Source organism: Notamacropus eugenii, chromosome 2 (genome assembly GCF_028372415.1).
Source record: "Notamacropus eugenii isolate mMacEug1 chromosome 2, mMacEug1.pri_v2, whole genome shotgun sequence".
NCBI classification, from domain to species: domain Eukaryota; kingdom Metazoa; phylum Chordata; class Mammalia; order Diprotodontia; family Macropodidae; genus Notamacropus; species Notamacropus eugenii.
The window spans coordinates 408,361,092-408,386,806 of record NC_092873.1 but is presented as its reverse complement, the minus strand read 5'-3'; the positions used below and the strand labels follow the sequence as shown (position 1 = coordinate 408,386,806).

General features: G+C 35.1%; 1 protein-coding gene across 5 annotated transcripts in view; it reads left to right on the top strand.

Moving 5' to 3' along the window:
• AHCTF1 (AT-hook containing transcription factor 1) overlaps positions 1-25,715 on the top strand; it is a 117,882-nt gene that overhangs the window by 15,737 nt on the left and 76,430 nt on the right. For all 5 annotated transcript variants that reach the window (XM_072647650.1, XM_072647646.1, XM_072647647.1 and 2 more), the window contains exons 2-5: positions 13,779-13,905; positions 17,246-17,499; positions 21,840-22,020; positions 24,572-24,779. In XM_072647650.1, the coding sequence (XP_072503751.1) occupies positions 13,785-13,905; positions 17,246-17,499; positions 21,840-22,020; positions 24,572-24,779 (764 nt within the window). In that variant the 5' untranslated portion in view covers positions 13,779-13,784. The remainder of the gene's footprint in view (positions 1-13,778; positions 13,906-17,245; positions 17,500-21,839; positions 22,021-24,571; positions 24,780-25,715) is intronic.

Sequence of the window (25,715 nt, the reverse complement as noted above, 5' to 3'; positions counted from 1 at the left end):
CCCAACCAGTTATTTGACTTTTGGGTCCTTTGTCAAGAGTAGGATATAATTCTGGGAATCTGTGAGATTTCAGTTCGTCCAAGGTGGCACAATCAAGTGTGTACTGGTCTGGATGCACAGAGGGATTTTTGTGCCCAGAATCTTAGCAGTTACCTCTCCCCAGCCACCTGACCTCCAGTTCCGCCAAGTCAGCACTGGGGGCTGACTTTCAGATAAGCTGGATGGGCAGGGTCGCCATTCAGTATGAGACAAAGACCAGCTCACCCAGGGCTGAGGTAAGACTCAGCTCTTTGGTGCCCTCTGGGGTTTTTATGCTCCAACAATGGAGGGTCTGTACAGGCTGTGCTGGCTCTGTGGCCGCTGCCTGCTGCTGGAGCTATGGGAAGGCCCTTCTCCGTTCCTGGCCAGCTGAAAATACCCTGTCACTGACCTTTGGCACCTGTGGGTTGAGGGATCTGGGAACTGCTGCTACTGGGACTGGGGATTCCCCGACTGGAGATTCCGCCCCAAAGGATTGTTCGGGAGCCACGCCCCACGGCCAAGGCTGGGCTGGGCTCCACTCTGCTCCGTGGCAACCGACATTTCCCGTGGGTCTTTCAGGTCACCTTGGGCTGGAAATCTCCACTCTGTTGTTCTCCACTTCTGCTGCTCCACAGTTTGTTGAGAGTCCCTCTCTATAGGTATTTTATGGGCTGTGTGGGGAGACCCTGCGTATGTGTGTCTTTCTACTCCACCATCTTGGTTCCACCTGCTAGTATTCTTGTAAGTCTTTGTTAGAGGTGTGGTGACTTCTTGTTTTTGACTTTTCAGTTTATTAGGTGGAAGGTATAAATTTGAAATCAGTTCCATTTGTGGCACCATGTGCTGAAATGATAGAACTTGAAAATAATTAGTCTAGAATATTAAGGTTAACATAAATTTAAGGTCATTTGAGTTTATATATATTAGGTCAAGTAGAAGTTAGGAAATTCCTCTTGAGAGTAATAGTTTTGGGTGGGTTTTAAGCTATTGAAGACCCCCAGAAAAAAAAGACATTGCTGATTTGAGTAGTGATTTACCTTGGTGTTTACCAGACGACTTTACCCCATTAAATAATGCTTCAAAAATTATTTTTGAAATGAAAGTTTTTTTTCCTCAGTGATTTAAATTTTAAAAATTTTACTTTAAAATTAAATCCTATTTTGTTTTTGTTTTGTTTTGTCTAGTTAGCTCTTCCTGGGGAAAGAAACAGGTTGTTGAAAAAAACTCTTCAACTTATAATTTGGTTAGCGGTAAGTCAGTTTTATCAAACTTGCAAATAGCCACTAAAAGCAGTGTAGGTGAAATTATAAAAGATTGTTGAATACAAAATGCCCTTCTTTTCTCCATGCCTTTTATTATGAAAATATCTAGAAAAGTAGCTGAAGGAGAGATAATTAAAGTTTTTTCAGCAACTGTCAATGAAAGAAAAAGATAAATTTTACAAAGGTGATTTTTTAAAAAAGCCCCTAAAAAAGTAAATACAATGCAAATTTATGTTAGTAGAAAAAAAGGAATTGTTACTTAATTAAGGTAATTCAGTATTTATGTTTATATATCTAATGGTCTCAGGAAGTACATAACAAGTAAAACTTTGTTTTTTAATAGAAATTTTAATAGATTTAATTAGGGAGAAGTAAACATTATACACATAGATTTTGTTTAATGAGTTATTTCATGAACTAACTTCATGCTTTTTTCTTGTTTTGAAGAATATTTAAAACTTTAGGAAAAGAAACCTCTTCTATCCTACTAACATGATTTTTCTTTATTGTAAACTCTAGGTGTTGCCTTTTAGAGGAACATACATATTGAACTCTTATTTCTGATTAAATTTATCTTCCACATAAACTTAATATTCATTTTCTTAATTACCATGACTAAAATTCTCTCCCATTTAAAAAAATTTGTCTTCATATATCTTTGCTTTGTGGGAAAGTTGGTTTTAGGTCTTAGACTTTCAGATTCTTAAAAAACTTATACCTTGAAAATTTTGAGAAGTTACCATTGCTCCCCATGATAAAAACTTTTGCCTACTTTAGAAATTTGCATATTATTAAACCATGGGTAGAGTGTCAAAGTATTGTGGGTCTTCATTTACATAGATAACATAATCTGGTCTGTGAAAAGTTTAGAATAGCTTCTACCTGTGAGCCTTATCTGGCACCTCAAATAAGGAAATCCTATTTGCACTTCAATGTGAACATAAGTTTTCCTTTGTTGCAATAAACTCCTTTGTGAAAGTGAAGACTGCTTTAACTAGTTAAATATTCTATCCACTCATCAATCATAAACCGTTATTTGCATAAGTTATAGAGGATGGAGTTTTGGTTTTGTCAGTCATGCAGAGTAATGCAAAGGGCAACAGGAGCTACTTCAACTTTATTGAGTGAAAATACAGAGTTAAATATGCTGATATTGAGAGATATTTTAAAGGTACTGAATGGACTGTTCATTATAGAGTGTCTGGGTTGACAATAAATGGATTACTTAATATAAATGCCAAAATTCCTTGCTTATATAAAAAGTCATCCTTAGAATTTTTTATATATGAATTAATAAAAGTGATACCCTTAAACTGCTTTGGAATCTTGAAGGTTTGATGAATTGAACTTGTGGGGTCGTTAAGACATTGAGTACAAATTTCAGCTTTTTGATTCTGTAGCAGAATGAGTATTTTACCAATTCTCAGGAGATGGATTCTAATCATCTTTACCACTACATAGATGTGGGATCATGGAGAGATAATGTGTCATATTTGAGAAGATTTCAGTTTTCTTATCTTGTAAAATGGGTTGGAGGCTGTGCTAGATGATCTTTAGCTCTAAATTTTTGATTCTGGATTAATTTTTATATTTAACTACTTTGTTTTTGTTGCCTTTACATTTAAGCTGCATTTATATAAGTAAGTCATTGGAATATAAGCTTCTTATGAGCAGGAATTCTTTTTTTTTTTTGTATTCGTATAGCCTAGTACCTGTCATAGTTCCTGACAGACATATAGTAAGTATTTAATTAATGCTTATAGATTTATTTAATTAATGCTTATAGATTAATTGTTCCTGTGATATCATTAGCTGCATATCTCTGATCTTAACTCCATCAAGCAGTCATATAATTTTGCTTAAAGATATCAAGTGATGGAAGACTCACTATTTTCTGAAGTAGTCTTTTTTTTTTTAAACCTTAAGACAGCTCTAAATATTAGGAAGTATTTCCTTTGATTTGTTTTTTGCAACTTTTCACCTGTTTTCTGAGTTTTGGCTTCTGCGAAGGCCCTGCTGAACAAAATTTAATCCTTTTTCCACTCAAAGTCTCCTCTTTTTGAAGGAAGAGAAGAAACAACATTTCATCGAGCACCAGTCTTTTACCTTTGTGATAAGGGGAGAAATGTCATTTGTCCAGGTCAGGCCTGCTGTGGGTGTACCCAGGGTCTGGCTTGGGTTCTCCTCCTGTGCTGTTTCACTTAGTGAGTGACTTCATTCGCTCCCAAGTTTCAACGATCATCTCTATCCTCTTTAAACTCAAATATATCCAGAACTGAACTCATGTTTACCTCTGTAACCTACTTTCCTTCAGAACTTCCCTGTTACTGTCACATAGCACCATCCTCCTAGTTTTGTAGCCTAGACATCATCCTTAACTCCTTACTCTCATTTCTCCATGTCAAATCTGTTGCCAAGGGCTATTGATCTTTACCTTTGTAACATCTCTTCTTTATACCTCTTTTTCTCAGACACTGCCATAATCCAGTGTAGGCTCTCATTACCTCATATCTACACTATGGTTGTCCATGTCTGGATGTTTAAGTCATGTGCTTTTTTTTCCTTTAAGTTTCTTCTTAAATTTCAGTTGGCATTCATTTAAAAAAAATTGTTTTTGAAATCTGAATTCTGTGTCTCCCCTACCCGCCCCTATCCATTGAGAAGGCTTGAAATATCAGTTTTATATATATGAAACCATGCAAAATATTAGTGTTAGCTATGTTGTGTTGTTTTTTTTTTAAAGTAAGAACAATAAAGAAAGTGAAAAAAATATGCTTCAATCTGCACCCATACTCCATCAGTTCTTTCTCTGGAGGTGTATAGCATTTTTCATCATAAGATCTTCAGAATTGTCTTGGACCATTGTATTGATCAGAATACAGGCTGCAAGGCATAATGTATAGAGTGCTGGACCTGGAATCAGGAAGTCCTGAGTTCAAATTGGGCCTCAGATGCATACCAACTGTGTGATTCTGGGAAAGTTACTTAACCCTGTTTGCCTTAGTTTTCTCATCTGTAAAATGATCTGAAAAAGGAAATAGAAAACCACTCTAGTATCTTTGCCAAGAAAACCCCAAATCAGGTCATGAAGAGTCACACATAACTGAAACATTTGAACAACAATTGGTCAGAGTAGCTAAGTCATTCACAATTAACGATTATACAATATTACTACTACTATATACAATGTACTCCTGGTTCTATTTACTTCATTTTGCCTCCGTTCATGTGAGTCTTCCCAGGTTTTTTCGGAAACCATCCTTCTTGTCATTTCTTACAGCATAATAGTATTCCATTTCAATCCTATTACTACAGCTTGTTCAGCCATTCCCCAATGGATGAGCATCCTCAATTTCTAATTCTTTGCCACTACTATAAGAGCTGCTGTGTAAATATTTTTTTACAAATAGGTCCTTCTCCCTTTTTAAAAATCTCTTTGTTATACAGACCTAGTAGTTAGTTGTGTTGCTAGGTCAGAGGGTATGCATTGTTTAATAGCCCTTTGGACATGATTACAAATTGTCTCTAGAATGGCTGCACCACTTCACAACTCCACCAGCAGTGCATTAGTGTCCCAGTTTCTTCTCATCCCCTCCAACATTTGTCATTTTCCATTTCTGTCATATTAGCCAATCTGATAGGTGTGAGGTATCTCAGAGGTGTTTGACTTTGTATTTCTTTAATCAGTAGTGATTTAGAACATCATTTTCATGTGACAATTGATAGCTTTGAATTCTTCAGAAAACTGCCTGTTCATAGTCTTTGACCATTTATAAATTCAGGAATAACTCATATTTTTATAACTTTGACTCATGTTGGAGAAATGAGGCCTTTATGAGAGAAACTTTCTGTACATTCTTTCTTCTTCCAGTTTCCTGTTTTCCTTCCAATTTTGAATGCATCAGTTTTATTTTTGCAAAAACTTCTAAATTTCACATAATCAGAATTAACCATTTTATTTCCTGTGATCTCTGTCTCTTGCTTAGATATAAACTCTTCCCTCATCCATAGATCTGACAGGTATTTTTCCATGCTCCCCTAATTTATTTATGCTATCACACATTAAGTCTAAATCATTTAACCATTTGGCCATACAGTGAGATATTGGTATATTCCTAGTTTCTTCCAAATTGCTTTCCAATTTTCTCAACAGTTTTTGTCAGATACTGAGTTCTTCTCCTAAAAGCTTGGATCTTTGGGTTTATCAAGCATTAAATTTTTCTGATCATTTACTACAGTAATGTAGTACATAGTATATAAGTACACAGTTATAGCAATATTGTAACCATAATGAACTGTGAAAGACTTACGATCAAGACTGATCCAAGACAATTCCAAAGAACCCCCTGATGAAAAATGTAATCTAGTTTATTGGGTGCCTGCTTTATTTCACTGATCCCCCATTCTGTCTTTTTGGCTGGTGCTAGTTTTTTTGGTCTTTAGGCTTTCTTGACTGCCTTAGGTCAATTTGAACTGTAACTTCTAATACAAGTTCTTTCAGGGCCATTCATATTTCGTTTATGCTAAGTGATAGGAGACAGTTGTAGTTCTTTATTCTGTTTCAAATTTCGAATTCCTTCACAGTTCCCACATTTGTTCATAGGACTATAGATTTTGACCTTGAAGGAACATTAGCAGTAGTCACATTATTTTTTTTTTTTTACTTTTTTTTTTTTTTTTGTTATACTTAAGCCTAGTGATAGTAAGTGACTTGACCAAGGGCACATAGCTCACGTAAAGTGGTTCACAAATTAAATGGTTGCTTCAGATCATCTAACTCCAAATCTAGTATACTTCCCACTACCCCAGGACTTGAAGGAAGATTATGATCATAGGATCTTAGAGTGAAATCTATCAGAGAGTCAAATAGGCAAATATCTGGGAAAGTAAATGAGAAATATTTAACAAAATACATACAATAGAACATAGATGAAGTGGTTTTCTAAGTCAATATGTGACCTTCCAGGAGCCTTAAGTATGATTGAATGACTCCATTTCTATTTGAATTTGACCCCACTGATCTAGTCCAATCCTTTCACTTATTTATTTATAGCACACGAGGAAATTGTGTTCCAGTGGAGGATAAATGGCTTACACAAAGTCACATAATAAATCTAAACACAAGAGCATCATAAAATCTAGTAGGAACATACATAATTAGCATTTATTATGGTATTGTTACGTATAAGTTAGATTATAAATGTTGTTATCTGTAAGTTAGAATACCAAAAATACGTTGTAGAGGTTTAGTAGAGTAATTCAGTGACAGGTGGATTGGTAATCAAAGAGTGGTACCCGAGCTTGGCCTTGAAAGAGTGTGGCATTGTGTTTATGTAGGGGGAGAATCTTTTCAGATAATAGGCATAGCTCAAGGCAGGAGGAATTGGAAGACTAATTCCTCCATTTACTGAGACTGAAAGAGGGGTAATAATTAAGAAATAGGTCTGGAAAAGTAGGTGATAGCCAAATTGCAGAGAACCCTATTGTATCCTTTTATCAAGGAGTTTGTATTTCATGCTTTAACCTTTGGGAGCCACTGAGGTGACTAACAAATTGACATAAGACACGTGAATTTTAGGAAGATTACTATGTAATTAGGCAGAGTATGAAGGATGGATTAGAGAGAGGAGAGACGCATATCAAATAATTAGTAATCCCTTTTAGTTATGTATACAGACACGTATATACAATATTTTAAGACTAGGTTTATTTCTAAATTTTTATTTTTTCCTTTTTACTAAATTATTTTCACTTAATACTCTCTTTACCTCAACCCCTATTAAAACCTTCCTTATAACAAGGAAAAGCATTTTAGTGAAAGGCCACTAAATATTTTTTTTAAAAAGCAGGACCTGAAGAAAGGATTTTTCTTTACATACATTCTGTGATTAATGTTTTTTGTTGTAAATATTTACTTTCTCCTTCATAAGACCACATTTTTACTGCATGTTTTTAATGTCACTTCTTTTAAAGGCATGATTTTATTTCTCATTTAGTTTTATAGGCTTAGTTATGTATGTATTTTATAGATTATTAGTTATGTTGTTTTTTGTTTGTCCCTTCAGATGAATGTTATTCTATAAAGTCACCTATTGGTAGTTTGGTATGGTGTTGAATCTGTAAATTAGTGTAGGTAGTATTGTTATTTTTATTATTCTGACACTGCCCAACCATGAGAAGTTACACCACTCCAGTTATTTAGATCTGTTTAATATTTGGTAGGCTATTGTCCAGGTTGGTTAAAGAATTGCTTTTTATAATTGAAAATATCATGAAAATATTCTTGTTATTTCTTTGGATGAGCTGATAGAAGTGGCCCAGAGGCAAGTCCTATTCTACGGTTTATTTCCTTAATGTTCAGTTTTCTATGGAATAATGCAAAGGTAGAGGAAATAAATGCTTTTTGTAATTGAATAAAATTAACTAGATGGTGTCATAGGTAGAACACAGGACCTAGAGTTTGGAGTTGGAGTCAGGAAGATTTGAGTTCAGATCCCACCTCAGACACTTAATAGTTGTGTGACCCTGGGCAAGTCACTTAACCCTCTTTACCTTAGTTTTCTCATCTGTAAAATGAACTGGAAAAGGAAATGGCAAACCACCCAGTACCTTTGCTTAGAAAACCCCAAATGGAGTCAGGAAGAATTGGACATTACTGAAACAACTAAACAACAAAAATGTATTTGAATGTAGGCTCAGTGAAAATGACTTTAGCAAAACTGCTGTAGCATGTGGGACAATAGGAATGATATCTGTACCTTGTCTTTTTTTTTTTATGTGACTTTGTTCAATTTTTACTGGTTCTCTATTTGAAAGTTTTCATTCCATGTGTCTTGGAGATTGAGTACTGATGGTGGTAAGATCTATTACAAACATTGCTCTTCAGTTTTTACGAATTGAATCAATATTATATCTGGGCAGCAATTTCATTTGGAATAATGATTGAGTTTATTGGTTGAGTTCTCCAGAATATTTTGAGGTCTTTATTTGTAGTTATGGGAGGTGGTGGTGGTGGATGGGTGGTAATATTAATAATAATTAATAGTAATAGTTGTAGTCATGGCAATTGGAATCCATTCTCCACTTAATTGTCAAAGTGGTCTTCCTGAAGCACAGGTTTGAGTATGTCATCACTGTATTAAGTAAACTGCATTGACTCCTTTTTACCTCCTTTTACAAAGAGTTATAAAATAGCTCTTTTCCATATTCACAGACCTGTAAAACAAGCGCCCACCCCAACTTCTACACCTTACCTTCATTTTCCACTTCCTTCCTTCCCCACATACTAGGATACAGTGACACTGGCCTTTTTATCCTTGAACAAACAAGGAGACTATCTCTTGACTCCCAGTTTTCACTGGCTGTCTCCAATACCCTCATCTCTACCTCCTGGCTTCCTTAAAAGTCTTAGGTAAAATCCCACCTTCCAGAAAAATCCTTTCCTGATCTCCTTTAATGCTACCAGTGCCTTCCCTTTGTTGATTCCAGTTTTTTCTTGCGTCTCTTTTGTTTGTACATAGTTGTTTTCATGTTGTCTCCTTTGTTGGACTGTGATCTTTTTTGAGAGCAAAGACTATCTTTTGTGTTTTGTTTTTGTCTCCAACATGTAACATGGTGCTTAGTACATAGTAGGCCCTTAATAAATGTTTTATGGACTACTGCTAGTAAGTAGTACCTTGCTGCTTCATGATTCAGTCCTTTCTTGTTTTTGTATGTCTGATTCTTAAAAAGTTTTTTCTTAAGTATTGAAATTATTCATTAGTAATCTGTACTTATTCTAGTTCTCCTCACAAAAAATATATGGAAAACCTGAGGTCAAACGTGTCCTAAGAAACTGACTAGCTGTATCTCCTTGGGCAAGTTACTTTTCTATTGCCTCAATTTATTCAGCTGTAAAATAGAGATAATAATGCACCTACCTGTCAGGGTTATGAGGATCAAATTATATTTTATATGTACATATACATATATTTTTTTTAAGTTCTTAGCACAATGCCTGGCACACAGTAGATGTGATATAAATAGATTATTATTCTCCTCCCTTCTACCTTCCATTACTTCAGATAATTGTAGGGGGAATTTTTATGTCCTTCCTGCATGTTTTCTTTTTCAAATCAATTACTGATGTTAGTAGTTCATTCAAATTTTTGAGTTCATTAAAACTCTGAAAGTCATGCTACATTTCCCCTAATGTGTGCTCCTGTAGTTGGCTAAAAAACATTTTTATTATAAACCTAACCATTAACAAACAACCAATAAAACATATTCACAAAATGAAGGTTGAATTCTAATGAACTAAATAATGAATAAAAAGTGTTCTTAATAGTTGATTTTGTACAAGATTTAAAATTTTTTCTTTTAATATATACAGTCATCCCTTTTACATTCACCATTTTGGTTATTTGTGTGTTGACCACATTCCTATTAAATGGGAATTTTTAGAGATTTGAGTCATATGTAAAGAAAACTTAAATTGATATCATAAATGCTATATATTCATCTATTTTATCATTTATTTCTGTAAGTATGCATGCATAATTTTATTATGAATGGTTTAATTTTGTTAAGTTTCAGAGTGCTGAAGAAGCTGGAGCTAAGCACTCTATTAGAATGCTCTACACTCAGTCGTGATTTTTCTCTGGCAGTGATCCTTGTGTCCTGAGCTTTTCTTAGGAGAAGCAAATCTGTGAAGCATTTGCTGGAGCTATACAGGCAACTGCGAAGACTCTGCATAGTGTGTTAGATATTAATCTTTTGCATAGAAACTGCAACTTTTTAAAATGGGTGCAGTATGTGGTTTTAATTGGTTTATATGTTAAATGTGATCAGAATTATTAAAAGTAAAGGTTTGGAGTGGAGCCTAGAGTTATCGGTAGTTTATCACATTCTCAGGAGTGTTGTGACACTAACACCTGCAAATATCTAGGGATGACTGTATATTCATATTAAATTTGAGCCTTTTAGTTTCTTTTGAAATCATTTTGAATCCTTGACATTCAACATTGATCTAGATAAACAGAAATTTGTATTGACTGTCCCTGTTAAGGCCCTTAAGAACTGTTTGAGGTGAAAAAAAAAATAGAATGCCTTTATTTGAGAAAAATCAGTTCATCAAAATATATCTAGCATCATAGATTTAGAGTTTGAAGGGATTGTAAAGATCATCCCTTGTAAGGACTAGGGCCACACAAAGGAGTTAGCATTTTGAATACAAATCCTCTGATTCCAAATCCAATGTTCTTTCCTTCTTTGGGACACTTTTAATTAAAGAGTTCAGTATATTTAACTGCGAACTTAGAAAAGTTATGTGTTGTAGTTTAGGGTCTAGTGCCCAATCACTATTAGTTTTTATCTTTTCCTTTAGTTCCCACTATTGGGAGCTAGGTACCTAGTTGGTACCTAGAGTACTCTAATGTATAGGGTTCTGTGTCTGGATTCATGAAGACCAGAGTTTAAATTTGACCTCAGTCATTTACTAGCTCTGTGACCCTGTTTTTACTGGGGAGTTTTTCTGCCTGTTTTTTCTTCATATGTAAAAATGGGTGTCATAATAATGGCACCTACCTGGCAGGGTTGTTATAAGGATCAGAAAAATAAAAATTTAAAGCACTTAATGCTAGTCTTAAAATTTTCGAACATTTAATGCCATTCTTAGTACATAGTAGGTTTTTTTTAATAAATGTTTATTGCCTCCCTATTGGAGAACAGAAATAAAATAAACTTATCAGGTCATTTTATGCATTATAAATCTTTTTGCTATGCCTAGTATTTTGTTCTTTGTAAATTATGTATCATAAGTAGATTTTTTTTGTGTTGAATCCCCTAGAGACACTTAACCTCATAGATAAGTGATATTCTTGCCCTTAAGATTTTCTTATTTGTATATCCACATCATAAAAGGCTGATTTGAGAAAATAAAACTATTAATGAAAGATGTTTTACTTTTTATTGTGATAGTCAGTACTAAAATACAGTGCTTTTCAGAAATGCCTTTGAAATCTATTATGGCCAGAAAATGGCAAACCAAGATTATTTTTGGAGGGAAACTCATTGGAGGGCAAAAGATAAAAGCAAAACTTCTGTCTTTTGAGTACATTGAAATAAACATGTTAAATTATTTTAGGCAGAAATTCCATATATATTTTTGCAGTGATAAACGATATAAGAATGCAGTGTGATTTCTGACATCTTCACTGGTTGAGGGAAAAGTAACAGCACAAAAACTCTGTAATATGGTATAATACTAACTAATATTTTTGTGGGAAAAGTAATTATTTGAAGTTATAAGATACATTGACATAATATTTCTATCTGAAGTAGTACAACTTCTCTTGACGATTAACTGATAAATTGTCCAGTTTGTAGATCATCAGGATCTTTTTTCTTTTATTTTTTGCCAGCAATTTGACTTCATTGTTGATTAATATCTTCCCCTGGAAAGTTTTTTGAAGTTAGGGAGGGAGGGCACATTAGTTTGCTGCTTCTTATTGACCCTAACCAAGTGTCATGAATGTGAAGGAGGATGTAATGAATTGTTTGAATTATTTTGCCCAGCATCTGAGTGTTCTGGATAGCTAGATAGTATATAATCTTTCAATATACTTGTACTAGTGGAAGATAGTAATATTATATCTAGACCTAATGATTGATGTTCAGAAAACAGCATATCTTTTTTTGACAGTCTATTTTTTCTGGTTAACTACTTTCTGCTTTGAAATTGTAGTTTTTTTCCTCTTAAAAAAAGCTTTCCTGATGGCTTTGTTCTTGGTTTTCTTTCTTAAGTCATTCCTCAACATTTAGAGCCATGGTGGATAGAGGGCTAACTGGTCTAGGAGTTGGGAAGACTTGGATTGGAGTGTAGCTTTTGACACAAACTAGCGTGTGTGACCTTGGGCAACTTATTTAATCTCTCAGTGCCTTTAGCTTCCTTTGAAGACTATGTTACAGGGTTCACCAGCAGTAAAAACTCCTTTTCCACTCTTACTCTTCTGTAGCCCTCTTCCACTCCAAAAAACTAAGTTAAGTAAATCTGTCATTCACTTCAAAGAATGGTTAATTTAGTTTAGTTTAGAAAAATGAAACAGATCCACACATACAAAGAGATACAAAATGAAGTAATTTGGGGGACCATTTAAATCAAGGGGGGAAAAAAGCCTTCTGTAGCATAATGGCACTAGAGCTGGGCTAATAAAGATGTGGGAAAAGTGAAGATGAAGGAAAACTTTACAGTCATGTGGATGTAAGGCATTAGGGAGCAGCTTATACAAAAGCATGGAGAGATGGAAACTGGAATGTCACTTAGGTGGGAGATTCTAGTTTAATTGGAATGTATGCTATGTTAGGGGGATAGTAAAATATGATCATCCTAGAAAAATGGGCAGGAGCTAAATTGTGAAGATATTTTTTTTTTTGTGAGTCAATTCTTTTTTTTTTATTTTTTTTTATTTTTTAATGTTTAACAATCACTGCCATACAATTGAGATTTTATCCCCCCCACACCTACCCCCCACTACCCCCCTCCCTCCCCACGACTGCATACAATTCTGTATAGGTTCTACATATACTTTCCTATTGAGTGTATTTTCACTGTAGTCATGCTATGTAGTCAGACTAAAATAAATGAAAGAAATCATGTAACAAATCAAAACATGATACACAAAAACTTACACATACACAAACATGATCTGCTACATTTTGTGAATGACTTCCATATTTCTTTCTCTGAATGTGGAAGGCATTTTGCCTTGAGAACCACCATTGGGATTTTTTTTTTTTTAAGAAGTTCTTGCATTATTACGAAATTGCAAGTCTACCAGAAAAAACTCTCGCACACTGTGGTCCTTGCTGTGCACAAAGTTCTCCTGGTTCTGCTCCTTTCACTCAGCATCAGGTCATATAAGTCCTTCCAGGCCTCTCTGAAGTCTTCTTGTTCATCATTTCTTATGGCACAATAGTACTCCATTACATTCATATACCATAATTTATTCAGCCATTCCCCAATTGATGGACATCCCCTTGACTTCCAGTTTTTGGCAACTACAAAAAGTGCTGCTATAAATATTTTTGTACATGTGGGACCCTTTCCCATTTTTATGATCTCTTGGGGATACAGTCCTAGGAGCGATATTGCTGGGTCAAAGGGTATGCACATTTCTGTAGCCCTTTGGGCGTGAAGAGATTTAAATGCCAAAGTGGAAAGTTTGTGTTTTTTTGCCTAGAGAGAGCTATTGAAGCTTCTTGAGTTCAGCCTCTTTTTTGTTACTTTTCATTTATATTATCATGCATATTATTTTTGTTCTTGTTTCTTCATGCCACCTTTCCCTACAAGTTTTCTCATGTTTTCTGTCAATTCTTTTTAGTGCAGTAATATTCCAAAAGTTGAATTTCCATTAGAATTATCTAGAATCAGATTTTTTTTTAATGGGATGAAAAAAATGTGGCATAACTGTATTTTCTTTTAAATTATGTGTTTAATTTTATTATACGTATTTTCAGTGAAGTATGCGAGACCTAACTGCACAAGTAACCAGCAGTCTGCTGCGGTTTCCAGAAGTGACTATTCAAGCCCTTGGAGAAGATGAAATAACACTAGAGTCTGTTCTTCGGGGAAGATTTACTGGAGGCAAGTTAATGTTTTTGAGATTTTACTAACTTAGTAACACTTTACGCTCATAGTTAGTGTACATTTTATATATTGATTTAAGATTTTCAAAGTGCGCAACATAGGTTATTTCTCTTGATCGTTGTAACAGAAAAGCAAAATGGGGACAAAGGAAAGCATGGGGGAGAGAGTAAAGAGAAAAGTGGAAGGGCCTAGTACTAGAGGCACCATACAGAAATTGTATCTATTGCCATGTGTTCATTTGTTTCTCTTCTTCAGTGGTTTACTTTGAGGTAACATTCTAGTACAATAATTTCTTCTTGTTTTGACAGCTAGCACTTTTTTCTTGAACACTTTAAGGTTTACAAAACACATTGTATTTGTTAACTCTTGATCTTCACAGCAAACCCAGAAGTGATATTATTGTGTCTGTTTTACAGATGAGGAAGTTGAGGCTGAGAGGGGTAAAGTCACTTGCCCAAGGTTATACTGTAAGCGGCAAGATTTCAACTTAGGGTCTTCTGGACAAATTCAGCTTTCTATCCACTATGCCTATTTACCTGGCCATTCTCGTAGTTTAGGCATTACTTCTTGCCTGGATGTTGCATTAGCTTCTGAATTGATTTTCCTGCTAAAGTATATCCTTTCTGCAATCCATCCTTTTAACTTCTACCAGAGTGATTTTCTTGAAGGGCAAATCTCACCATCACCCCACCCCTGCCTCTTTAAGTCTCTTCCAAATTTCTTTGAGAACTCAGTTCTAGTACCACCTTCTACATGATGCTTTTTCTGATTCTTCCTACTCTTGCTCTTCCCTACAAACTGCCTTATACTTATTTTATATAAATTTGTAAATGTACAAGTTGTGTCCTCCAATAGAATGAAAACTCTTTGCAGACAGGATTACTTTTTCCCCCCAAGGACCTACATATTAAAGTGTTAGCAGTGTAATTAATATTGTATATATGAGTGCTTTATAAATGTTTGTTGATTGATTTATTAAACTAGTTATAGCTAAAAATGTAGTTCTCCAAGTTTAAGAAAAAAGAATTAGGACTTTTATTGTACTCTTGTTCAGTTTTTAAAGACCCATATTTTTCCTTATTCTGCTTTTCAGGGAACTGCTCTGTGCTTCAATTTACACTGATACATACACCAGTCCTCTTCTGTCTGTGTCCATGTCCCGCCCCATGTGTCTTCCCCTTGAGTGTTCTTCCTCTTGGTTTTGGCCAGGCTCCGGTGTGTCCTTGGATCTTGTGCCAGGCCCTTTCCTGCTTCTCTTCCTCCATCCCCCACATCCATGGGCAAATTCACGTTACATAAAAGTTGCTGTATGTAGAGGTCTAACAATCTATTTATGTAAAGTGAAAACTATCTATAATAATAATGGCAGCTAACATTTATATAGTACTTATAACGTGCTTGGAACTGTGTGTGCTTGGAACTATGCTAAGCACTTTACAGTTATATCTCCTTTGATCTTCACTACAGCCCTGGGAAGTAGGTTTTATTATTAGTCCCCCTTCTACTAATGAGGAAACTGAGGTAGACTTGCCCACTAAGTATCTGAGACATGATTTGGACTCATGTCTTCCTGATTTCAGGCCTAATGCTCCATCCATTGTGCTACCTAGCTGCCCCATAAAATGTCTGCATTTAATTTATTTTTAATTTAATATTTTATTTTTTTCTTATATGTAAAAATAATTTTAACAGCATCTTCATTTTTAAAGGAAATTCTGAAGCAATGAGATCTATTTAATTTTAGCATTTATTTAGGTGATGCTATGTGCCAGGCATTGTGCTAAGTGCTTTGCAAATAGTATTTGATCTTGCAACAATCCTGGGAGGTAGATGCTATTATTATCCCCATTTTACTGTACAAGAAACTAAGTCAAACAGGTTAACAGACTTACCCAAAGCTAAGAAGTGTCTGAAGCTGGATTAAATTTAAATTTTCCTGATTAGGGACCAGTGCTCTATCTACTGCACTACCTATCTATCCTTAATGCCCATTTGATCCTTTCGATTCATTCTCATTATTATCATGCCAGGTTGGATAATATGGTATGTTATATTACTATTACTAAGCAGTCTTCTATCTGGTCTCTATTTTCTCTGTTGTATAATACATTTTGTTCCCCACAGATTAATATTTTTTTAAACACTGCTTTGATCATGTCAATCTTGTGACATAAAACTTAACTTTATTTGCCTAGAGAAGAAATTTAAAGTTTGTCCCTAACTTTCAGGATCCCTTCACAATCTGATCTTACCTCATTGTTCTTAAATTCAGACTTTACCTTTGAATCACATCTTTCTTCCTATTTTCTTAATTCACAGAAACACTACTGTAATTCAGATTTCCTGATTATATGCCCCCGCACATCCTCTTTACTCTCTCTTCTTCAGTCCATTCACTATACAGCTGCCACAGTGAATATTGCATAGTTTACTCCCCTCAAAAAAAAAACTCCAATCACTGTTACATCTAGGATTAAATACAAACTTCTTCAGACAGTTAAAAATGTTTGGCAATCTGACTTCTGCCTTCTCTGCCAACTTTATTACTTACTATGCTCAGTGGTCCAGTCAGATTGGCCTTCTAACTGTTCTTCAAACACAGCAATGGAACGGCTAGGTGGTGCAGTGGATAGAGCACCGGTATAGGAGTCAGTGAATTCAAATTTCAGCTCAGACACTTGACACTCACCAGCTGTGTGACCTTGGGCAAGACACTTAACCCCAATTGCCTCATCCTGGGCCATCTCCAGTCATCCTGATGAATATCTGATCACTGGATTCGGATGGCTCTGGAGGAGAAGTGAGGCTGGTGACCTGCACAGCCCTCCCTCACTCAAAACAAAGAAGTGTATACCATTTCTCTGATGGCATGATCTTCTTTGGCAATGAAGGACGAACACACACACAAACATAGCAATCAGTGCCTTTGTACTGACTGTCCTCCATTCCTGGAATGTTCTGTTTTCTTCTCCATCTCCCAGAATCTCTAGTTTCCATTAAGACTCAGCTCAAGTTTCTCCTTCTGTATGAGTTCTTGATTTTCCCTAGTTGCTAGATCACTTCCCACAAATTCAGAATGTATCTATTTACCCTATGTAAATATGTATACGTGCCTATGTATGGATATGTTAATCTTTTCCCATAGTATATAAGCTCCTTGAGGGCAGGGACAGTTTCACTTTTGTCTTTGTTTACCCAGTACCTAGCATAACTCCTCTTCTGTAGTAAATGCTTAATAATAAATGTTTGTTGATTATCTGGGGACATCTGGTTGACTTGTTTCATGTTTCTGTAGTTTAACTATATCAAACTAACTCATTTTTTGTTTTGCTTCCAGGGAGAAATGGATTAGCTTGCTTGGCTTGTGGTCCACAACTTGAAGTAGTAAATTCTATTACTGGAGAGCGGTTGTCTGCATATAGATTTAATGGAATAAATGAACAGCCTCCCACTGTCCTTGCAGTGAAAGAATTCTCTTGGCAGAAAAGAACTGGATTGTTAATTGGTTTGGAAGAAACAGAAGGGAGTGTTCTCTGTCTTTATGACCTTGGGATTTCAAGAGTAGTTAAAGCAGTTGTCCTTCCTGGAAGGGTATGTATTTCCAAGAATGGAGACTTTGGAGGATTCATTTTCCCATCTAATCTAAACTTCCATATTGAATTTCCTTATGTTGTTGCTCTGATTTCAAAATAAAAAGGGGATGTATATGGGGTTCTTCAGATCATCAATTTAAAATCTACAAGAAGGAACTTTTAGAGGTCATCAAGTTTCCGCTCTACAAGCAGCTTCCTCACTGTTTTAACACTGGAATTTACTTATGAAAAGTAGTATATTTAGTCTTTTGAAATTCTTGTTTCAGGATTATAAAGGACTATTTTTTAAAATCTACTTTTTCCCTATAGACTTGCAATCTTAAGAGATTTTTTGGTTGTTTTACCAGTTGGGTTCTAGTGTGGATCCTACATTGGCAGAATCAAAGAATTTCCCTCTACATTGTATTAGACACTGCAGTTCACTAGATTGTAAGCTTTCCTTTGGGTACGGAATATATGTATGTAAACAGAATTTGGCCCCAGGTAAACTGGGCCCAAGGTTTCTTCACTTTTTTAAAGGGAATTAATCAGGATAAGTATGTGAAATTTTGTCTTTCAAAGTTAAAAAATAAGTATATATAGTTTCTTTACAATAAGGGAGGGAGTTGCTTTCAGTCATGTCTGAGACCTTTTTTGGGGGGTTTCTTGTCGAAGGTAGTGGAGTGGTTTACCTTTGTCTTCTCCAGCTCATTTGACAGACTAGGAAACTGAGGAAAACAGGGTTAAGTGGCTTACACAGCCAGGAAGTGTCTGAGTTTGGATTTGAACTTGGGTCTTCCTAACTCTAGTCCCTATACTCTTATCTAATGAGCCTCCTAGGTGACCTTAGGGAGGTAGTAAACGTAATTTTAAAAAATTCTTTTGAGGAAACAAGTTCATAGTGATGAAGTTTGCCTAAGGTCACATTGCTGGTAAGGAGGAGAGGAGCTTGGAATCTATTCTAGGCCTTCTGAGTTGCACAGAATGATAGTGCTGAAAAGATATCTTCTAGTTTGACTCCCTTATTTTTCAGATAAGAAAGTTGAAGTTCTTGAGAGGTTAAGTTTCTGCTTAACATCATATAGCTAATGGTGGGAGAGCCAGCATTTGAATCCAGGTCTTTTGAAGCCACATCTAGTGTTGCTTCCACTATATTATAGAACCATTGCCCAAGCTGCTTTTTGTTTGTTTTTAAAGAAAATCAGGGGTATACTCAATAATGGCATATATTGAATTGAGAAACCTTAATATACCATCATAACTTTCAATATGTTAACCAGAAATCATTGGTATAAACTTCCCTTTTGCTTTCCAGGACTTTAATCGACATTAGTAGGAATTTTCTTATCTGTATCTTTAAAAGTTGTATTATCTTCCAACATCTAATTGAAAATCCAAAGTAATTTAATAAAAAAGAACTGATAGGAAATAAATGCCAGCCTTCCCTTTAGATTTTAAAGGAACTTTATTGCTATAATTTGAATAGAATTTTGGACAGACTTATTTTCCCTTATTCTTGATAGATGACCAGCAGCCTTCTTTTTGAACCATACATCTCTTTAATGGCTTCTCTTACAACATTTTTTTTGACTAAGGTCCCCACTGCAGTGTGCCGAAGTCTCTTTGCATCCACCGTAGGTTTTTCCATTGATTTTTAGATCACCTGAAACTTCGGTTCTTTGGAGGGTATGTTCCAAGATTAGCACAGCACTACTAGGACTTTAAAAAGAAAACCTTTTTTGCTGATTGAACCCCTTGAAACTGTTGAAAGTACTTCACAGTTTTTTTTTTTAACTAATTTTTTTTCTGAATGACTTATTAGGTCAATCCTTTTTGAATAAACATAGCTATTAAGAAGGCAGTTGAATATGTTGGAGCTAGGTGCATTCAGCACTATACACATACACTTGGGAATTTTTGAGGCCCTCATCACCTTCCATATGTATTTAAAGAATGGCTGTGGACATGTGTCCTCCATGACAGTGACAAGCACATTTCCCTATTTTATACACTGTTTTTATGGTACTTGTCAGTGTTGTTGAACATTTATTGTCTTCGTAGTTGCATTTTTCAAGGAATCTTACTTTTTTTAAACAATGAAAGGAAAGGTCTTTTCAGGAAAACTTTTAAAACACCAAGTTAAATTTTGCTTTATTGAGTTTTCAGTCAGTTGTATAATCAGATAGCTGTGTACACACCTATATATATATCTGTATCTACTTATTCCCTTATGTATAGACGTATAAATACATACACACACATCCTTATATCATTACATTTTTCCACAAGGAGTCCTTGATTTATTTGTAGATCTGTAGATCATTGACTTTTTGGGTAGTAATATTGTCTGTAATTTTTTTCTGTTCTTAAGGAATTTTCACTTTTCTAAGATAACTGTTTCACCATAACTGATAATTTTCACCAGATTATGTTACCTCCAGAATGGATTTCCTTGTTATATACTTGGTCTAATCCTGACTATTAAAAAAAAAATCTTTGGTTTTTATATTACCTATGTATATTTGCCATTTCTCCTTTCATAGCATCATTCTGTATTTTAAAAAAGCACATAAAGAGGAAGAAAATTCAACAAAACTAACAAAATGAAAAAGTATGACTTTGTATGTAGTGTTCAAGAGTCATGTCCCCCACATCTTTGGAAAAACAGGAATTTGTCTTCTCAAGTCTCTTCTTTCTACTAGGCTTAGTTTTCTAATTTTTTAACGCTGAGTTTTCATTGCTTTTTATTTGTTTCTTTTTCTTAACATTTAAAGTGTTGTCCCTGCACATATTATTTTCCTAATTCTACTTATCTTATTTTGACATTAGTTCCTATCTTTTTTCTGTGTTTGTCTGTATTCATTATATTCATTATTTCATATAGTATTACCCCATCGTGTTCTTATACTAGTTTATTTAACCATTCCCATTGATGGGCATTTCTTTGTTGAAAGTTTTTTGTTCCTCCAAAATATTCTGCTACAAATATTTTTAAAATATGGCCTTTTTTTGCTATTGATTTCCTTGGAAAGTGGCATATATCTAACATTGAAATCTCTGAATCAAATAATCTATCATTTGATTTTTTTTAACAAATTCAAGCTGATAATAAGTAAGATTATTTTCCATATCCCTTCAGTGCCATGATTTTCAAATTAGGTGAGAGATATGATTATTTAAAAATTTTTGTGGACAGAAAAATGAAATAAAATTTTAAGGCCTCTTTCACTGCCCAGATTTAACTAACATGAAAACATAAATCCTATTTTGTTCATATTAATAGATGAAAATATTAGACTCATGCATATCCTCTTTTTATTTTGAAACTTTTCAGTTAACCTTGAAAAATAGTTTAATAGTCTTAAAAAAAAATTTTCAGTCCTCTTGCCTAATATTACAAAGTTAACATCAAGATCTAGGTAGTCAAGGAAATGAAAACCTTCAGCATGTTGGTCTCCTAGTGAGTTTATGAGAGAAAATGGCCAACTATACAAAATTGAACAAAATTGGAAGAAATGTGTGACTTGCAAGTGTGCTCTAGTGGAAGAAATACTCATGAGATCATGAGTTCCTTTAATTATTAAACTAACTTGATCAGAAGTAATTATGGGAATTATTTTTGATTTAGTGCAAAGAGTATTAGATTTGTCCTGCAGACTTGGGTTTGAATTCTGCCTCTTCCATTTACTAGCAGTATGCCAATTGGCAAAACATTTAATTTTTCTAAACCACAGTGTCCTCTTCAGTTGAATATGGGGATAATACTTGCTGTCCCTACCTTAATAGAACTGTTGTGTGTAGAATGAGGATAAAACTTGCTGTTGTTTTTTGATATTAATATTATAGTATAGCAAAGCACTATATATCTGTCAGCTGTTATCATTTTTATCATTATCATCATCATTATTAGAGTAATATGCATCCCTTTCTTGGTGAACCTATGTTTTACTTTGCTTACACAAATATCAAAATCGATTGCCCCTGCTTCTTAAGAGCCAGAAAATGATTTGCGAATTTAAAACAATATTAAATACTATTTGGAAATTATATACTTTTTTCTTGTTTAAGACAGGTTTAAATGATCTTTCTTCTGCTTTATTCCTTCCTGATGGATAGAGTATGGACCTTAGGATTTTATATGATTAATTCTTTATGAATCTGAAGGCTCCAAGATACTTATGATTAATAAGGTTTAAATTACCTGGTGTGGATTTATTGTACTGTATGCGAGTGGTTTGCAATTATTAAATCCAACATAACTGAATTAATGTATTTCAAAATTTGTAGAGTTTATTTTTATTAAAATTTTCTTATACTTCATACACCAATGAAAAACTGGATCTTGTATTCTGTTTTTAGGTAACTGCCATTGAACCAATAATTAATCATGGAGGAGCCAGTGCAAGTACTCAGCATTTGCACCAGAGTCTTCGATGGCTTTTTGGTGTGGCAGCTGTGGTTACTGATGTTGGGCAGGTCCTTCTCATTGATCTGTGTTTGGATGACTTATCTTGCAGTCAAAATGAGATAGAGGCCTCAGGTAATATTTTTATTGGGAGAGAAAAAAGTTAATGCTTGAAAATTCTAAAGCACTGAGTAGAAATGAAACATTGGTTTTAAAATATACATACTTTTAAATCAACATATTAAATACTTAAGGTGTCTTTTTTTGTTCATGGCAGTGTACAGGGTATACAGTAAAGAAAACACATTTCCTAATCTCCAAGTGCTGGTCTCATAGAAGAGTTATACCCAACATGAATGAATAAATCATTAAGTGTTTACTCTGTGCTAAGTGTTAGGGATACAAATAGAAAAGTAAGACGGTTCCTGCTCTGAAAGAGTCTACATTCTAATGGAGGAAACAGCCTATATGGTAGCTTTCAGTTTCAAGTAACGTAGAAAGGTCCTGTAATCATCATTGTGCAGCAAGCGGCAGAGCAAAGGCCAATGCTTTTTTAATGTCATTCCCACTGATAAAATCGTGCCGGTTTCTGATGTTGAACCAGTTTAACAGTGCTAAAGACTTGGTTAGCAAGAACTTTATGGATCTTCAACAGCTGTGTCTGTAGCACCTCCTGGAGTATTTGTCAGACTGCATTTCATCATTGCTTCCAAGGATGATGGTTTTGGGTACTGACCTGGAAACATGGTTATTGGAGTTCAGGGGACTAGGCTGTCTCCCAACAGGATCTGAAGGGAGGTCGTAGCGATGCTTTGGCTTACCTAGAATATGCTGTTTCCTGTCTCTCAAGATGTCTTGCTGCTTCACCTGTACCCCCTCTCCACAGAGTTGCTTCCCTAGATAATGGCTGTTAGGGCTCTGCTGCAAGCAGGACCAGTATTCTAGGGGGTGCTGGTAGCAGTTGGTGAGCAGGTGGTGGTGATATGAAAGATGATGAGCCTCTTCTCTGCAATGACTTCTTCTTTGATGTCTTTGGAGCTAGGCTAGAAGCAGATTCAGTCATTTAGGTGATACTAAGAGTCCTGAGTTCAGGATCCTATTGATCTTTCTCCATCAGAGTTCAGGAGCAGAAGGTGACCCAAAATCGTGGTAGTGTTTGACTTGCCTGGGACATATTGCCTCTGGTCTTAAGTCTGATACAAGGTAGAATATGAAGGAGGGATGAAAGAGAGCTCCATACTGCAGTGCTTTAGGAATGTTTGAGAATTGATTGGATCATATTTAGTTCAAGACTTTAGAAAAGGCTTTGTGGTAAGAGTGGCACAAAAAGTCAGGTATTGAGAGAAAGAGAAGGACTTTCTAACACAGAAGATGAGGAGATGCATGATATGCATAAAGGTGAATGTAGGTAATGTAATGTAAATGTGATGCAAGATTCCCAAACGGCTAGGAGTCCTTTTTGCCAAAAACATGAATATATATTGAGAAGGTAAAATGAAATAAAGCTTGAAAGATATTTTGGACCTAGTTCAAAATACAAATTCCATATATACCAGATCAGGGAATTTATATTGATTATATATGCAGTTGGAGCCATTAGTTTTTTGAAAAGGGGAGTGAGACAGCCAGACCTCTCCGTTAAGAAGGTTATCTTGTTAGCTGTGTGAGAGAGAAGAGACTGAGAGGGACCATTACAGTAGTCTTAAGTGATAAGAGCCTGGCCTCGCGGTGACTTTCCAAGGAGGAAGAACACATATTCACGATGATTCTCAGGTTTAAATCCTAGGGTGACCAGAGCATAAACAAGTTAAGTGAAAAGTATTGAAATGTTCAGTGAAAACAAAATGAAAGGAGTACAGGGAAAATTATTATTTCATTTGAGGTGTTGCTAGTGTATCCAGGTAAAGCAGTCTAGCAGACTATTTTGGAAAGCCAGACTGAAGTTCCTGGGAGATGCTGAGTCTGGATATGTGGGCTTGGGAGTCATATGCATTGAACTGACCATTGACACTGGCAGTAGGTAAGGTAGCTAAGGAAAAGACTAGAAAAAGAAGAGAACAGAGCTATAAGAGACAGGAGGAAGGTACAAAGCTGCAGAGGAAGCCGGAAGGAGGAATCAGAGAGGCAGGAGAGCCAAGAGAGTGAACTCATAATTCCCAAAAGAGATCATCAGGAAGGGTGGAATGAGGCAGTCTTGTTAAAAATGGCAGAGGTTAAGTGTTTGGAATTGTCTGACGTTTGTATTTAGTAATTTCTGAAAGTTACTTTTACTTTCTTTTTTTGAAGAGGGAGGCAAGGCAATTGGGGCTGAGTGACCTGAAAAGAGGTCGCATAGCTAAGAAGTGTCTTGAGGTCAGATTTGAATTTAGGCTCTCCTGACTGCAGGGCAGGTGCTCTACTCACTATGCCACCTAGCTGCCCCTGAAAATTACTTTTAAAAAAATTCTGTCTTGTTTTAAATAAAATTCAACACATATTTCCTTTTTAAGTTTAAGTATTTTAAAAGATAGGCATTCTGTTGTTTGTGTACAGTTCATTGAGAAGTAGAAATGAAGTGTGGTATTAGTCTTCAAGGATCAGGGATTTTATATATATATATTTTTAAGAAATTTATGAGGCCTGAATCTTGGATGATATTTTTTTTTCTTTTATATTCATAAACTTGTTCATCGCTCATTATGTCTAGATCTTGAAGTTATAACCGGCATCCCAGCTGAAGTACCACACATCAGAGAAGGTGTGACCCGAGAGGGAAGACATCTCTGTTTCCAGTTACTAAGCCCATCAGGAACAGCAATTTCAACCCTTAGCTATATAAGCAGGACCAACCAACTTGCTGCAGGTTTTTCTGATGGCTCTCTAGCACTTTGGAACATGAAAACTTTGAAAAGGGAGTAAGTATAATCAATGTATTTTTGTCTTCAACAGATGGTTATTGCTATTTTGAGCTTTTTTATAAATATTAAAACATAAAAATTAGGGTGACAGCTTTAAAACATGATTTACATCACTAGACAGGGAGACAGCATCATTCAATTTATTCTTGTATAAAATAACTAGTATTTGCCTAAATGAAACAACATAAATATGTTTATCAAGGCATCCAAAATCCCAGATTAAAACATCACTTATTCCCTAGTACCACTTCAACAATAGAATTCAACCTTTTAGTAAATATTACAATGAAGCAAAACTAATTTTTGAACATGCACCTCAATGCATGCCTATAGAGGAGTGTGGTACAGGAAATAATACTCTTGTTTGTTCTTACTGTAGCACAGTGAAAGTGGTATGTATGTGATTTTGCCACCTGAACTAGTTTTAGGAGTAAAAATTTCTTTTAAGTGTAATAGAAATTTTCAGACAAGTTTAACACATTGGATGGGGAGGGGATAGTATAACCATTCTGAAGGTAAGGGTTATTTTTTTTTTTTTTTTACTGTTTCTGTTGTTGCAAGGGGTCAGAAATTAGATTTTTGTTTGGTGATGATTTTTTGAATAGTGGTGCTTTGTAAGCTTTTCATTCACATACATGCTTTGGTTTGCACAGTAACAGGAAATAAGCATAAGAGGGACAAAAAGAATTTCACTTTAATCCATTCTTTTCTCACAATGCTAGATGAGAAGTTTTAATTTCATAATCTTCAAAATTTTTTGTTTTTTTAACTTGAATCTCTACCATAAGCCATTATCAGTAAAAATTTCCAGTAGGTAGTTAAGAGCTATCACTATATATGATGGGACAATTAGTACTAATTAGAATCTGTCTAATCTTAAAATAGTAGTGGAAAATCAAGTTGGAAGATTTATGCTGGATTGCTTCCAAGAGT